Here is a 17,259-nt window from a genome sequence, read left to right as displayed (position 1 = left end):
GGGTGGGGTGGGGGGAGCGGAGGGTATTAGAAAAGCTCTGGCTTCCCTCTGTTGCAGACCTTTTGCAGCAATGAATAAATAAGTAAATAAAATGTTTAATTCCTCCAGGCAGGGTTGCAGCCAAGAAAACTGTTCTGAGATATTCAGATTTATGGCACAAAACACTGCTGAGAGAAAAAGCAAGAGACAGAGACAGTGGAGTTCCACCTCCCGTGATATATAGAGCCAGGGGGAGGTATAAATACCCGCCACTTCCCGGACCCTCTTTTAAAAAAAAGACAAACACCCAGGATCCTGTCTCTGGCTGCCTTGCAGCAAGGCGCCCTCATAAAAGCTAAGATAAACAGTTTATCAGCAGATGAATGCACAAGCCCTGCTCTAAAGACAAGAGTCTATACCTTAGGAAAAATGCAGGAGCGAGAGGAGAGCAGGCAGAGAATCAGGGAGGTGCAGAATGTGAGGAGCAAGAGAAGGAGAAAAATAGAGCAGTTCTTTAAGGACCTTGCAAGACTTTCTTCTCTTCTTTGGCAGACTTCGCTCTTTTTTTAAGGCTACGTTTGGCAAGTGTCAAGTCTGCTCTTTCCATATAGCTGCACTTATTGAGGACTAAAACCTTACGTTTTTATTGGGAGGGGGGTCTTTTTTCTTTTTTCTTCTTTTTATTGCTTTAACACATCGGTCATCCCAGGATTTACTCCACCATAAAACATTCATCCCAGAGCTTAGTTTCAAAATACATTATTTATATATCATTTATCACTGCAGATGCAGCTTCTTGGCCAAATGCATCCATCCCTGTTTCCATTCTCTTGGGATTTCAAGGCAGAACTTTGCTCTCTCAAAAAACTGTTTACCTTCCAAAGTATGTGATTCATAACTGTTTTCTTTCAGAGTAGCTGATCACCTACTAACATTGTGTAGGCCAATAAAACACTCTTCATTCTGTGTTTGAATTTGGAAAGGGAAATGGATGAGGTACCATGAGATGCAGCACTGTTTCTGAGCTCTGGCTGGAGCTCCCCAGACTTTGCCAGCCTAAAGGACGTTGTTTGAAAGCTGTGGAACTGTTAAGTCTACCTGCAGTGCCTGGAGTCCTGGCTGAGCTTACACATGGCCTATGAGAGCTAGAAGGTCAGTTTAGAAGCTTGCCATGGGACGTATAAGAACTGTGTAAAATGTGCATCTCCTTTAGAAATCTTAGGGATTCACAAGTTGCAAATGAATTATTGACTTTCTTACAAAATGTATAGGAATGTGATCGAGGAGCAGGGAGTTGGTCTGGGAGCTCACTGGGACATAAGACTGAACCTGAAGTGACCTCGGGTCACTTTTCTGCTCTGTCACTCACAAATTTCCTCTGTAATTTTAGGTAGACATTGGACTCTGCTCTGCATTGATACAGGTTTACTCTAGTGGTGCTTTGCAGCATCAGTGTGGAAGAGGCAGGAACCAGCATTCCTGCTCTATAGACAGAAAATCGCAGAGCTCTGAAACGTATTGCATGAAGCCTGATGGGCACAGGACTTCCCTGGTTATGCTGTCGGTTTTGCTTCATTTAACAAAGTCATCTGATCTGCAGGCAGGTTTTTGAAAATAAGTGAGAGGCAATGAGTTCCTGATCTACATTGATCTGTAAGGGAAAGAACAAGTCGTGTGGAAGCCTCCTCTGCTAAGGGAGACAGCTTCTCTGAGCACACCTGGCATGGTTTCTCCTCTCCCAGCTCTGGGTGGTTTATTCCTTTCTGTGAGATTCACTCTGCTGTAGAGGTGCAGACTCTTAGAGCCCTCAGTGGCTCAACTCCTGCCCTGTGTTCAGCACGAAGCCCCTGAGCCCTGGGGTGGCCCAGCAAACACGGTCCGTTTCTCTGGGCAGATTTAACAGGAAGCAAATCACTCTGGAATTCTCTCTGTGAATCCTTGTGGGCTGCGATTGGATCCTTAACGTAATGTGTTTTCAGAGCTGTGCCTCCAGTGTCCCAGCAGGGCAGCTGCAGGCCTCTTCTCTCCTCATCAGCGCTGTGACCCTGCAGGAGCAGCATCTCCAGCAAGCCCACATTGGCTTCCTGTGTGCCTTGAAAGTTGTATTTGCTTTGTCTACTGAAAAAACACTTTTTTACTACTGTCAGCACTCCAGAACCAATAAAGCTGAGGCAAAGGGAGTTGTTTCCTCCTCTGCTCCATGCACCATTGCCAGTAGAGTGACCAGCTCAGTCCTGCCTGAGCTGCTGGCCTCTGTCCCTATCCCAGGCAGGGCTGGCATCATGCACCGACTCTGGATCAGGCCCTTTACCTCTGGGTTTCATTTATTGCTGTTTTCAGCAAACCCCGAACTAAACCAATTTGATGGGGATCCAAATCTCTTTTCCCTCTGACCCAGAGGCTTCTGGCAGAGCAGTTACTGGCAGCTCTCCCCATCCCGCTATCAGCCATTCCACTGAGAAATTCTTGGGCCATGAGTGACTTCTGTCACTTCTGCTTTCCTTGAGCTCGTGTGGCCTCGCCAGCAGCGCGGTGCTCCATGCAGACACCTGGCCTGGAACGGGCACAGCCCAAAGCAATCCACCAACCCTTCCTGCAGCCCCACATCACAGTGCGGCACACGAGGGTCAATGCTCCGTGGTTTAGAGTGTAGAACCTGAAGTGCACAGCTGGTATGAACAGGCTTCGTAGGCTTTATTTTTAGACTCTGAGACTGGTAGTTAAAGGAATTGTTTTCAAGTGCCAACTGAGCAGAACTGAATTTGTTCTGAAAGCAGAAATACGGGACGGCAGGAAGGAACTTCAGGATTTTTGCTTTCTCTTCAAAGCAGTTATTGTGAGCTGTTGTTGTTTTCGTGCCTTTGTGTTTAAACAAGGTGGCTTGAAAGCAGATTCAGAAATATTTGCAGTGACTTACAGGTTACTTTCCCTGTCTGCGCCTTGGCAGCACTGCTGTACACAATGAGGAGGAACTGGCCCACACCAGTGGCCACTTTCCCAGTAGTTTCATTGGGGAAAAATCTGATCTAACCTAATATTTGACTGCTTTCATAAAACTCCTTTACGAAGAAGTGTGGCAACAAAGACTCCCTGAAAAGAAGGAGAAGGGAGGATGGGATCCAAGGAGGAGCGGTTTCTCTCTTCCTCATCCACTTAACACCGTGCATTGCCAACTTGTACAACTCACAGCCTGAATGAAATCCCTCCCAGAAGAGCTCCACGGTGAAGCGATGCCGGCTGCAGGTGGGAAGGCAGTGAGGGCAGAGGTGGGCAGAGCCCTCACCGGCACCAGCAGCCACTTGCACCCTGAGCCCCCAGGAACCATCCCAGCAGTTCTCCCTACGGCTGCTCCACCAACACTGCAACGTGGGATGGCACTGCAGCAGCACAGCTGAGAAATGTCAGCATTTTCCCATCTTTGTTCCTTGTCAACGTGTGCTGCTGCTGCTGCTGCTGCTGCTGAGAGGTGGTTTTAGGTTCCCGCATGTCAGGGAACACACGGTTCCGTGTTGCCCTGTAGGGTGGCCAAAAAGGAGGAGTGAAGGCTTTGCAGGTTCCACTTGAGGGCAGAGACCAACAGCAGCAGATGTCACTGTCAGGCTGCTTTTCTGGCGAGTGGCTTGGGTCTGTTTTCCACCTTTTTCATGTCATTACGTTGAATTTAGCCTAGGGAGTGAAAATAGATAATAAAATACAGTTAATTTTTAGAGAAGCAGCTCAACACGGGTAATACAATCAACATATAACATTCATTACAGTCCTAAATTTGAAGAGCAGCATTTAAACAATTGCATAAATAATTTATTAGTGGCTGAGCTTCAGTCCCATTAAACTTAGGCTCCAAAGTGCCTACACAGCCTGCGGGATTCCAGCACGTCGTCACAGAGCGCTTAGTGACCCAGCCTGCTGGCTGACCGTGCCTTGCGATGCTTTCTGTGACGCAGCACTTCTGCGGTATCTGTAAAACTTCTCCCCGTTCGTACCGTCGATGCAGCGTTTCTGTCTTCTCTGGACGGATCTGGCGTGGCACCGCGGCGGCGCATCCGACGGAGCAGCCCCATAACGCGGCCGTGGTGCGGCGGGGCGCGCTCCGTGCAGCTCCGCAGGAGGGGCCGCTGCCTCCGGGATGTCCGCGGGGCGAACCCGGCTCGGCCCGGCCCGGCGCCGCCAGCAGAGGGCCCGCTCTGCCCGGCCGGGCGCCGGGGCCGGGGCGTCTGCTCTGCCGCGTCCCCGCGGGCGGGCGGGCGGCCAGCCGGGCGCGTAGTGGGAATTACATCACGGGCCCATGTGCGGAGCCGGGCAAACCTTCCGCCCGCGGCCAGGTAGCGCCGCAACGCGCCGGGGGAGCGAGAGAAGCGGCGCGGATAGTGCGGGGCGGCCCGGAGCCGCGCTCCGCCGCGCCCATGGGGTGAGCGCCGCCGGCACCAGCCACCGCTACCGGCGGGAGGAGCGGAACGGAGCGCTGCCCAGAGCCCAGCATCTCCCGGGGAGCGGCGGGAGGCGGGGGGAGGCGGCGGGCTGCAGCCATCCCCAGCAGAGGGTGTGTGCGGGGTGGCAAGGGGGGAAAGCCGCGCTCTCCCGGACTTTTGTGGGAGTGGGGGTTGCGTTGTGCGTGTGGTTTTTTTTAAGGGGGGTGGGGTGGGTTAGAAGAGAGTCTGTGGTTTCCATGGAGATGAAGCTGAAAGTGCAGGAAATTTAAAGGCTTTGGGTCCTCGCGAAGCAGACAAACTGGTGCCAACGTGCGCGGCTGCCGTTGCTGCTGAGGAGGCGGCTTTGCGAGCGGCGGAGAGGAGCGGGGAGGAAGAGCCGGCGGCGACTGCTCGCACACGCACGGGCGGACGGCGAGGAGCGGCAGCGGAGAGCAGCAACAAAAAGAGGCGTCTGTCTCCTCGTCGCGGGGAACGCGAAAAGAAGCGGCGGCTGCGGCAGAATTTGGAGCGGCTCCACCGGGAGAGCTTTTCTCCAGCGGCTCGCGAGGAGCGCAGCGCGTCTGCGGGGCCGGCTCTGCCCGCGGCCGGGGGCTGCGTGCGGCGGTGCGGGAGCGGAGCGGAGCCCCGGCACGGACAGGCGGTCCGGGATATCCGCGTCCGAGTTTTCTGATGCATTTGCTCGCACCTTCTTCCCCCGCTGCTCGGTGAACCCAGCCCCCCTCCCCACCCCCCCCCGGCGGTCTCCCAAGGATGGATCATTCCCAGTGCCTTGTGACTATATACGCCGCGGCGGTGCTGCTGGGGCTCCGGCTGCAGCAGGGCTCCTGCCAGCACTACCTGCACATCCGCCCGGCTCCCAGCGACAACCTGCCCCTGGTGGATCTAATCGAGCACCCGGACCCTATCTTTGACCCCAAGGAGAAGGATCTTAACGAGACCTTGCTAAGGAGCCTCATGGGAGGACACTTCGACCCTAACTTTATGGCTATTTCCCTACCCGAGGACCGGCTCGGGGTAGATGATCTGGCCGAGCTGGACTTGCTGCTGCGGCAGAGACCCTCGGGAGCGATGCCCGGCGAAATCAAGGGGCTGGAGTTCTACGACGGGCTGCAGCCGGGCAAGAAGCACCGGCTGAGCAAGAAGCTGCGCAGGAAGCTGCAGATGTGGCTCTGGTCCCAGACCTTCTGCCCGGTCCTATACACGTGGAACGATCTCGGCAGCCGTTTTTGGCCCCGGTACGTCAAAGTGGGCAGCTGCTACAGTAAAAGGTCTTGCTCGGTCCCAGAAGGCATGGTCTGCAAACCTGCCAAGTCCGTGCATTTAACGATCCTGAGGTGGCGGTGCCAGCGGCGGGGCGGGCAGCGCTGCACGTGGATCCCCATCCAGTACCCCATCATCGCCGAGTGCAAGTGCTCCTGTTAGGGCTCAGTGCCCGCAGGGCTGCCGGGGACCTTTGCTGCAACACAAATAAGAGACACTGCTTTCTGGTTAACGTTGTAATGCACTGTAATGTGTAGGAGAATGTATATTGTGTGTATATATGGCACCGGTTTAATATACTATTAAAAGGTCAGTATTATACGTGAAATAATCAGCGTCTACTGTATTTTTAAGGCTATTACCCTGATCGTTGCTAATGTATCTTTTTTTTTTTGTATTTATATTCCGGAGAGGAATTGCTTCGCTTTGGCGAAGTCGGTTTGTTGTTGTTGTTGTTGTTTTTTAATAAAAGGATTAAAAAATACAAACCAAACTTTTTGATAAGAAAACGTTTGCGAGCAATTTTCCATTCTTCGGAAAGCGTGTTGCTGCGTTTGGGTGGGTTTTTTTTTCTTCTTACGGACTTTAGGTTAAAAAGAAAACGCCTCGAGCACAATGTTATTGTAAATAGAACGGTCCGAATGACTTAATTCTATGTAAATGAAGAGTATCTGCTATTTATTCTTTATACCCCTGTAGTAAAAGCGCAGAGCAGAATTAAAGTCAACCACTAAAACACGTGCGGGTGCTGTTTGCTGCTCCGCGTGTCCCGCACCCCGCACACACAGCGGGCCGATCTGCGGGGCCGCCGCTCCGGGCTTTTGTAGCCGCTTGACATTTCATTTACAACGGGACACGTGTCTTTCACACCTACCATTGTGGTGGGACGCTGCTGAAACTTGACCCTTGGGATTCGGGGGTTTGCAGCGCAGACGCGTTATTAACCCAATCCTGTGACAGCCTCGCACGCCCTCCCCGACCGGCGACACTCGCCCTCACAGCCCATTAACTCTGGGCACCCGCCGGTCCCCAGCTGATCCGCCGCCGGCAGCGCCCGGGCCGGGTACGGACCCGCGCGTTGCGGTGCGTTGCGGTGCGGGTGTAGCACGGCAGCGATGCTGCACGGCCCGGCGCCGCTCTGCTCCCGAACGCCGCTGCCCGGCGGAGACCCGTCCCGCCGCCCCCTGTTTCCCCCCCCGCGCTGCTCTGCGGGCTCCGCGGACGCGTAAGTGCCCCCCGGCTCCGCCAGGACCCGCCGCCGGCAGCGGAGCGCTGGGCCGCGCCGTGCTGGGCCGGTTGTATCTCATAGATACCGAGTGCAAAAACAAACGCTCCACGTGTTCCTCAGAGGCGCCGTGACAGTGCAGAACGCCTTTTCCTTATTTATCTTGGAATCAGCGAACTTTTTTTTTTTTTTTTTTTTTTAACTCTCAGGGAATCCGCGCTAATCATTCTGCAGCCGCGTGTCTCTCTGACACAGCCCAGCCCTGCTTGCCCCGGCGCTGAGCTCTCCTATCTCCCACTGCATATTCATTCCCCCTCTCGCCGTCTCGGTGCGTTTTACCGTCCGTCTCTTTGCTTTTAATTTCAATACTTAAGGAAAAAAAAAGAAAAAAAAAATCAGATCTCGGGACATTTCGGGTATTCATTAACCGAGTGAAGAGGAACGGAGGCATTATTACTCACATAGAAGGCACCCTGCCCCCATGTCTATCTAAGGGTTCATTGTAAAAGGATTAAAAGTTAAAGACCTTCATCTTATGATTCTTTCATTTAATCTTCGTGGCGCCTGAAAGACATGCTGGATGGATGATCACATTTAAAATATTCCTAATGTCGGCTACCTTAGGACTCCAGGCAGGGCAAACAAACGTAATTTATTTCTAGAAGAAAGGGGATATTGAGATGTTTAAGTTTATGAACCACCATTACCATGTATATTTGTTAGGTTCTGACAAATACCCAAATAACATTAAAATCAGCCATTCATCACATATGAATTTATGCAAAACCTTCTATGCCTGGGGCCAATTTTTTTTTAGACAGTTTCACTTGCAAAAAAAAAAAAAAAAAAGCCAAAAGCGCGAGTTTTTCATGGCTGGTAAACAGGAGAATTATGCGAACAGAAACTATTTCATGCTGGGATGGCAGCCAGCGACTCGGGAATGTCAACAAAAGTTCTCCGAAGGTTGAAAATGTCACTGGATTACAATACAAGGTCCTTTGCCCCATTAGCAAACGTTACTAGGTAATATTCCCACTGGTAGCGAGGGACTCGCCCCCCATTCATCCCTGGTCGATCCCGCAGTGGGGCAGACAGATGCTGTCTGCAGACCGGCTCTGGCTGCCATCAGATGTGAGCGCTGCGGGGCTGTGCGTGTGTGTGCGGGGGGTGAGCGCCGTGTGCTCAGCACACAGCTGGCTCCTGCTTCACCTCCTCAGCCAACGAAGCTCCAGTGCTGAGAAATAAGGTCATATTTTGGGTTAAAAAAATCGACTCTCACCCTCCACAAGGCACGTGATTTTTATTATTTTTTTTTTAACGAACTAACTGAATTTTGTCAGCTGGTGGAGCAAAAATAAACGAGTCGTTTCCACTGTTGTTTCTGGTCAGGTTCACTTTCTGGTCCTCCTGCCCCAGTGTTGAAATGTTTGGCTTGTAGTGGAAGTGTTTCAAGCCAAACAAATAAAAGAGCTTTCTGGTGAATGTTTCTATGCAAATCTTTTTAATATTAGATTTTGTAATATGTTTTTAGAACAAAATTGAATTATGGCTTTTTCAAATTGAAATCAATTCCTAACACGGCCAAGTTTTGTTTGCTCATCTTTGTAGTGGCACCACAGGACCTCACAGAGACCACTGTGGGGAAGCAATAAGAAGGGGAAGGTTGAAGTTGAGCTTGTAGTTACTCTTCAGTTTCTTCTTTTGCAGTTTTAGTGCCTTAAAGTGTAATGTTGGAAACTGAAATTCATATCCACCTCTGGCACAGAATGCGTAGCCTCAGGTGAGTCCTTTCACCCATGCACTCAGCCCCGTGTGAGGAGTGCATGCATCTCTTTGCCTTCCCTCTTGGCACTGTCAGCTTCCACCCAGCGCCATCTGCCCTCACTCACCACGTGTCTATTCAGAACATGGTGCAGTGAGGCCCAGCATTCAACATGATCCCTCGGTGTGGCCTTGGATGTAGCATCCAGGACATTATCTCTTTGCCAGTGCAGAACAGGACCTTATGCATAGTCTCCAAAGCTTAATACATCTGCTAATCAGAAGGATGTGATGTTTGAAGAAGAGTATGGTGTTGTACGCTAATTCAGAAGTGCTGAGAGTAACACTGTTGGTGAGAGGAAGAAAATAGAGACCAGACTTAAGTTGTCCAAGAGTTTGTAATAAGCTCATTCAAACTTAGTCCAGAAAGAGTGAAGAAAAAGAACCACTGAGGACAATGTGTTACACGTACCACCAAAGTATGGGGTCCTTGCACTTCTACCTATGCGAAAAAATGCATTTGGGTTCTTTCATCCTTTTCAAAATACCACCACAAAGATACATTCTTGAGATTGCACGAGTGCATGGTGCATCGCAAAAATAACCACAGCTAGAAATTAGAGCAGTGCCGTTTGTGTAAATACTGGGCAAGGTTTTCCTCTTCCATAGTTTTAATAGAGAAATAATCTTAATTTAGTAATGTCAACAGCTGTTAAAAAATTCCCAGCAGTTCATCTTATTTGTTATGTGAATGTAATCTGCACTGTGCTGGTTGGATCTTGGATCCCTTAGAAAGAAGATATTCCAGGTCAGAGATTTGCCAGGAATCTTCATTGGAAGTTGAAATAAATGTTATGACGTCATCACATAATGTAACATCACTGCTTTCAGGGTAAGCCAGACCAGAGGTATGTTGGCAGGGGAGCGCTGCCACCTGGTAGAACCATGCTAGGAATAGATACGACCCTCTCATCGCGTGGGGAGGAGAATAGCCACACTCTTCCTGGAGTGCCCACAAGGATCCTGCAGTCTTTCTGTGCGTGTAACTCCCCCAGGAGTCCTGCTGCACACGAGAGCTGCAGAATCAGTCAATGCTCTTTTGAGGGAGCAGCTACAGCGAACTTGAAGAGACCCTTTCATTCCTTCTTCCATGCTCCCAGACCAAGCAAGAAACTCCAATGGTTAAAAGGAAGGGGATGAATATGTTCGCTTGAAACAACTGTTGGAATGGAACAGAAATATTCAGCAATCAACATTAAAGACTCTAAATCCGTAGACGCGTTATTGGAGGATCAGCCGCTTACAGCCATCTTTCAGGAAGGCTGAGTACCAGTGTGTACCTGCTCAGTCTGCAGGGAACAGCTGCTGGGTGTGTGATGTGCTTTCTGAAGAGTGGGAGAGCAAAGACACTGGAAGAGAAATCTGCACGGGTGCCATTTTGCAGCGAGTCGCGGTGCTGAGCGGCGGGGATGGGAGCTGCAGAGGTGGCACCGTTTGCCTGGGGGCTCCCTGGCTGTGAGTCTTGTCTGGGATGTATTTATGCTGCCATTAGGCATGGATCAGGACCAGACCGACCTGTGTGTGTGCTTCAGCCCGGCCAGGCTGAAGCTATCCAGGAAAGCCTGTCAGCTGTCCATGCGGGGGACACCAGCAGCATTTGGATGCACTGATGCAAGAGCCATCACGGAGCTAAAGCCAGCAGCACCAACTGAGTGCACACAGGTCTCAGTTCTGCACTGAGACAGACATTCCCCAGGACTCACATCTCTCCCTTCGAGAACCCAGCAGCAGGAGCTGCATCAGATAATCAAAACAGAGTTTGAAAATAGGTTTCACACTCCCTCCTTGGTGTGTGTTTTTTTTTTTCCCCTCCTGAGAGGGGGAGTGGCAAAACTCCCATCACAAAGAACGTTACTCAGAACCAGAACAGATCTTAAGGCACAACACTAAAAACCTGTATGCAATGCAGAAGGACTGGGTGGCTCGAGGGATTGGTAATGGTATAAAGAGCTTTTCACCACTAGGCTTCTGGCTTCGGTCCAGAGGTAGTAACTGAAAGCCACAGTCATCTGATGCCTGCATCGTGGGCTGTGCAAAATGAGTTGTTGGTCTCTGCATAGATCCTACCAAGCGGGATCCAGATCACAAAGCCACCACCAGAACTGACATTCCTGCTTGGTTTCTCAATCAATAGAGCAAAATGAAACAGGAATGGGGACATTTGATCTGTGTTCATGATTCAGTAGCAATAAGGGCGTATTGTTTGGAGAGTTTTGTTTGTTTGCTTGGGCCGTGTGTTTAACACGGGAGAATGTAAGCAGTATAGCCCCTTGTATGGATACAACGCTAATAGTATGTAGCATTTTCTCTCTGGCACAGTAGTATCTTTATACTTGACCTACACCTGGCATCCTTTTACCTGGCTTGGATGCAAAACCCAGCTCCAGAGGAAGATGCAGCAAATGCAAGGGCCTACTCTGCTGTTACATTGATCAGGAGCACCCTCTGCCTAGTGTGGTGCAAATTATTTTCCAGTAAATGACTCTTGCTCCTGACAGTATGGACGCACTCTGCTCACTGCGTTGGTCTGCTTTAGTCAAGGCAGTTCAGCGTCCCAGGGCTGAGCTTAGAAGTTCCCCTTTCATGGTACCCCAGTCATGCAGCTCTTTGAACGCCCCTTTCTCCAAACAAAGGATGGAGCAGGCTGTGATTCAGGATGTGCTTGCCAAGCTACTGTGTAGTACCTGTTCTGTCCTGTGCAATAAAAGAATCCAGCGCCTTTTCTCAGCAGTATAGAAACTGATCTTCATTGTGAGAACTAGGAAAATGTACATAAAATCAACACGTATTTACACAAGAGCTGTTGTAAACATCACTCCTCTGTTTCAAAATGAACTTTCTGGTATTCCAAGCACTTCATAATATTGTCTGTGAGTGAAAAATGCCCTGAAAATAATTTTCCTTCACTCCCACTCCTATTTTGTTTGGACCTTTCGAGATACCGCGTATCTGGTCAGTTTCAGTTTGCCCTTTGTGTGGATTTGTTCCTCCCAGGGTGCTGATTTCTTTCATACAGCAACACAGTGCTGGAAAATATTCCTTAAATTGGATTTCAAACATGCATAAATTAGCTGAGGGACTTCACAGAGCAGTGAGGACAGCTGAAATCATATCTTTCAAAACGGAGTGGATTTCCAAGTTCATCATGTCCTTTTGGAATAAGTGGCTAACGTTTTGGAGGTAGCACTTGCACAATAAGTGAGATCATTGACTCGAACATTGAAGCTCTTGTAAATAAGCCTTACTGTGTTAGCTATAATCAAACCCTAAATTAAGTGCTTCTTTGCAAATCTTTGTTGTGGTCTTAGGAACTCAAAGGTAACCTGCCCTCTGGCTGTATCTGCTCGCAGGCTGTTGGCTTCAGAAGGAGAGATGTGTCCGTTTCAATGGACAGCTTATTGGGCCTGTCCTTCCAGTGACAGATCTCTTGGCTGAGCAAACCCCGTTCGTGTGCATCTCTGCGGTGCTGGCCGATGCTGAGCACCCACACCAGGGCGTCCCGGGGGAGCTGAGAGCAGCCTGGGTGTTCAGGGGAGGGCTGTTCTACCTAACCAGGAACAGCTGAGTGTTGTGGTTTGTATAAACTGTTTGCCATGTATGTGTGGCATGTGGCAGTAAATGAAACACTTACTTTAAAACTTATTGAAGTTCTTTCAGCAAAAAAATTAATGTGGGGTCGGCTTTTATGCTTTGTTTCAAATGAAGCAGAGATTTATACACCTTATTATCCTAATTTTTTTCCAGACACTGCTCTGAATATCTTTCATATCTTATGGGAAATTAAATATCAGAGTTTTTAGAGAGATCATTTTTAATTTCCCATCTATGGTACGAACAAAAAAAAGGGTAAGTCTAATGAAGTGGCATGTAGTCAAATGTTCAGACTGTAATCATCCACAAAATATTTAAAGCAATCTGAATGAAACTTTTCAGACAGCCAGGCTGGGTTCCTCCGACTCTGCAGCTTCTGAGAGATGCCAACAGACTTTAAGGCTGACGTTCTCAGATCTGGGCGCCTGAGATGAGGCATCGTATTCACAGACAGACACCTACAGCCACGGTTTGGGTTTTGATGCTGAAACTCACACATCCCAGTAGGAGACGATGAGGAGGAGCAGATGTAGCCTTATTGCTACAGTTCATGCTGAATAATGTGAATGTTACAGTTGGGTAATAATATTTTTTTTCCCAGAAAGAGCTAACACAGATAGATGCGCACTGAAAAGGTGGGATTTGGGTATATAGCTTTCCTAGGAGCTGCAGGAAATCCCACTTTCATATCTTCTCACTCTGAAGTTATGAGAAGAAGGACTTAGATCTTCTCACAGACAAGAGGAATCCTAAAGCACAGTAATTAGATTCTAAGCCGTATCTTCTGGAAGGGTGGATTTACAGGAGAGAAGCAGAGAGAAGGCTGCGTTCCCCTCCCTTCACTTTTTCCCCTCCTGCTGCCTCCCACTGTCACATGCTGGATCCCTTCAGCTGCTGCTGAGACAGTGGATAAATGTATTGAGTTCAGTGCTGCTATTTTATGCCAATCAAAGATCTCAATCTGCTTATAAAACAAATGAAGTATTTTCATTTTCTATTTATTGTTGCCAAAAATCTTTCTGCCTTTAGCACAGTAAACAGCTGCCACTGAAGCTTCTGTTGGTGCATCTTTCCTAAAGGTGGTCACAATGTTCTGATGAAAATGTTATTTGACCACATAGCAAAGGTGTTATGGAATTGCAGGCTTTCTTTGGTGAGCTTAAAAGTAAAAGCAAAGTGTGGCTTTTTTTGTCACCCGTTTTAATTCTGCAAGTAAATTCTAAAACTATACTGTCCATTCTTGAGGAGCTCAGGAGAAACTTCCAGTACAACCTTTGCAGTTTTGCTGGAGTTAACTTGGAAGTCTGCGATTAAAAATGCTCCTTTGGTCACCTCTTAGTTTAAAGCAGTGGTGCTGAGGGGCAGAACATAAAAGTAATGTCACTACTAATTGCAATCTCTGGGCTGATAAACCCTGTCAATATTTTGCAGCAGGATGTTCAGTGTGTGGGCAGGAGTTGCTTCCACTTGATCTGAAGAAAGCTCTTAGCTGGCAGCAACAGGACGCTCCTGCTTGTCTGCACACATTGCATCAGAGTACAAGATACGTATTTTACAAGTCTGCTAGATATCTTCTGCGCTCAAGTTTGGGATGGCTATTGCTGTAACCTCTAATGACCTGCTGTGCTGCTCATTGGAAACAATAATTTGAACACTGAGGGGAAATTGCAATATTTATAATATATTAAGCCATGGAACATGTGAAACCTGGTTTCCTGTGGATTTATGTCTTGAAAGTGAATTTCTGGAGCTCATTTGCCAAATCTATCTGGAGCCAAACCTGGACAGCACTACCCTGACCCTCCCATTTCTGGGGAGCGTTGTCTGGCCTGGGCTCTGCAAGCCAGGTGACATCAACTTTGAACAAGCTGAGCTCTGAGAGACACGTCCTGAATCCCGGACTGTCCGTCTGTCCCGCTGGGCGAGGCCCTGTCTTACTGTCTTCATGTGTCAGAACAGCTGAGCTTATGCTTCAGCTCACCTTCATGATTGGCGCTACTGGATCTCTCTTCTCAATATAACTATTCTTTGTTTTATTAGTCAGAAATCTAATATTCATAGCTGAGAGAGAATACAGACACATAGGCAGCATAGTCCCATTGATCTCATTTCCTTTCAAAACAAACCAAAAGATTGCCATAGCACTGAGTAAGAGATGTGAACCCATTGAACAGCCCAAGTGCTACCATTAAAGACACCTACTGCAAATATCCCCAAACTTCCTCCAGCTTCAGGCACTCCTGAGCATCATTCTTGCTCTACTACTTGCAGTTTGCAAATCCAGTATTTATGTCAATGAATATGCTGCCTTCTAGCCTCTGCTGAGCACTTCTGTAGTCTACTGTGTAACCCTTGCCCCTCTTCTTAGTATTTTGACTTCTCTGCGCTGTTGTACAAGTGAAATTAGATTGAAGGTCGCTTTGAGAAGATGTCCCTGCTTCTATATCTGCTGTACATTCTTGGAATGCTTCAGGTTCTGTTAAGACAGTAAACACTTCTGGTCCTCTGTGTGCAAATTGTCTGCCTCAGCTCCATGCATTTATCCCCTCATACAGCTGAGGAGAATATTTTAGCAGCTTTATTTGGGGCAAAAATGGTGACTCAGTGGCAATGTAACATCTCACAGATTGAGATCAGCTGAAAAAGGTGCTTTCCAGCTAGGAAAATATTAAACAATTTAAAAAAAAAAATCCCAATATTTTGTTTTAATGTTTTCAGAACAAGGTTGGTTGTGTTGGGTTATTTTTTATAATTTTAAATGCTTTTCCATTTTGAATGTCGGTGTTCAGTTCTGTGACCAAAAAAATTCATTCCTTTTCAATGTACTTAAGTCAAAAATCCCATTTCAGTCAAAATCAAACTCTTTAAGACTGATCGGAGCATTTTGTCTCATTCTAAGCCAGTGTTTCTTGCTTTACAGTTCACCAGAAATTTTGAAAGCATATTATTTTTGGTCATCTCCGAGCACTTATTTAAATTATTCACCAGAGCTGTGAGGAATGGAAAAAGTAGATTGTCTTAACAGCTCAAATCAGGTGGCAGATCCATAGCTGCTGTAAATCAGCAGAGCTTTGCTGGTGCCAGGCAAACTGCTGGGCTTTATGCATGCACCGAGCACAGCCCTGCAGAAGTGTTTGGCCCTGTGGGGCTGTGCAGAGGAGCTTTGCAGGTGGATACGGCTTGTAGCTGAGATCCTGGGGAGGACAGGCTTGTAAGACACAAATATTATCTGATTCATTTGTGGCATTAACATTTGATGCCTGTGTTTTCAGTACTAAGGATTAGTATAAATCCTGTGTGCATAGCCATGCGTTACATGAATTTACTTTTATACTCCTTCACTAGGCATATTAGAAGTTGCATGACTTCCAAATCTTTCTATGTGCTGTTGATTAGCATTCCACCAGGATCACTAACCTATTAGAGTGCCTGTCACTATTGGTGGAAAAGAGTCTTTTATTTCCTTCTCAAATGATTTTGCTTTTCTTCAATGGTGTCCATAGCAACACATACTGGTAGTGATGAGTCCCTGATTCTGTTGCAGGCTTTCCATAGCGGTGTCTTGCCAGTAACAACAGTTGACCCGACATTGTGAGGCTGCTCGGAGGCACGTAGCCACGCTGGTTCTCCTGATGAATGGGAGGTATCTTCCCCTCCGTGGCAGGTCCGTTCTGGTACGTGACACAGCTGGTTTCTGATCAGACTGGCTCCGTCCGTAATTCAGAACAGAATTACGGGGATCTGACTTTGGAAGGCCTTTTGTCTGAAGGTCATTTTCTAAGTGTCTGTGTGCATCCTAGCTTTCCTGTGAGTGTGTGTAACTATACCTAGGGGTACAAGCTGCTACTCACGGCTGAAAATGAGCCTTAAAAGCAAGCAGTCTGCAGAATGGCCCTCCCAGAATGTAGCCACGGGACAAGGAAAGTCATTTGTCCTTAATCTTCAGTCCTCTCAGTCTTCTCTCGCTGTTCTTAACCTTTTTGTATAGGTAAAATGCTTTTCAAGGAAATGAGTAATCTGCAGCACAGAGTATCTGTGCTGGAGACTTTAAATTAGAACCAACAATCTAACCTGGAGCTCAAATAAAAATGACTTCATTACCTAGACTGAGGCTGGCAGGGAAGACAAAATGCTCTGCTGTGTGGTCTCCTGTGCCTTAACCTAATACTCAGAACTAATAGGAATGGATCTTGGACTTAGTAAGAGTTGGCTTTTTATTGTAGGGACCAGATCCAGTAATTTTGCTCCATGCGAGTAATTCTTACTCACATCTGTAATCAATGGGACAGTTTGCTTAGGTAGAGATCCTCAGCATGTGTAAAAGAGGAAAGGACCTGGACAAAACCCCGCAGTTTTTCTTTCTCTGACTCATACTTGTCTCTGGGTTTGCTTTGTGTATGTATTGGCACTGCCGTTGCCTTCAGGCCCCAAGTACATATCTGCAGTTCTTTATGTTGCGTTCTGAATGCCAGATAGACATCCTGAGTTCTTCTGCACTCATTGAAGAATCTGCATTTTGCAAGCAAGAAGTCTTGAATAAATGCCTATAGAATCATAAATGGGAGTGATTCCCGTGACTGCAACTGCCTGACATCTTCACTTGTGCACATCCTGTGCCAGTTCTGTCCTGTCGTTTCTTCCAGGGACACCTTTGCCCTGCTCTCTCGGTTTCAAGGTCCCATCTGACCCGGGGCCAGACATAATGAGTGTTATGTTAGCAGATGGACGTGGCTGCAGTCAGTCAAGGGACCGTGCTTAAGTGTGAGTGTTGAGGGCAGAACTCACAGGTGGGAATGGCCACGTGTCTGTCTGTGCTGTGGTCAGGGGGACATACCATTGCTAATTCTGCTGCGGGCTGACTTAACTGAAAAAAGAAATTCTTCCTTTGCCACATAAGGAGAGGTTTTGGCCTGTAGGAATTGCCTGGGTGGTGCAAAGGAAGGCGGGGTGTAG

The 17,259-nt window shown here is 48.1% G+C and overlaps 1 protein-coding gene across 1 annotated transcript; it reads left to right on the top strand.

Annotated features, from left to right (window-relative positions):
* The first annotated feature begins 443 nt into the window (after nt 1–443).
* On the top strand, nt 444–6,178 carry NOG (noggin). The gene has a single exon (XM_085522547.1). The coding sequence runs from the start codon at nt 5,160–5,162 to the stop codon at nt 5,829–5,831; it is 672 nt and encodes a 223-aa protein (XP_085378673.1). The 5' UTR covers nt 444–5,159; the 3' UTR covers nt 5,832–6,178.
* The last annotated feature ends 11,081 nt before the right edge of the window (nt 6,179–17,259 follow it).

The sequence above is a fragment of the Coturnix japonica genome, chromosome 23, assembly GCF_054131305.1.
Source record: "Coturnix japonica strain WE chromosome 23, WE-NBRP24, whole genome shotgun sequence".
NCBI lineage: Eukaryota > Metazoa > Chordata > Aves > Galliformes > Phasianidae > Coturnix > Coturnix japonica.
This window is presented reverse-complemented; position numbering and strand designations above follow the sequence as displayed.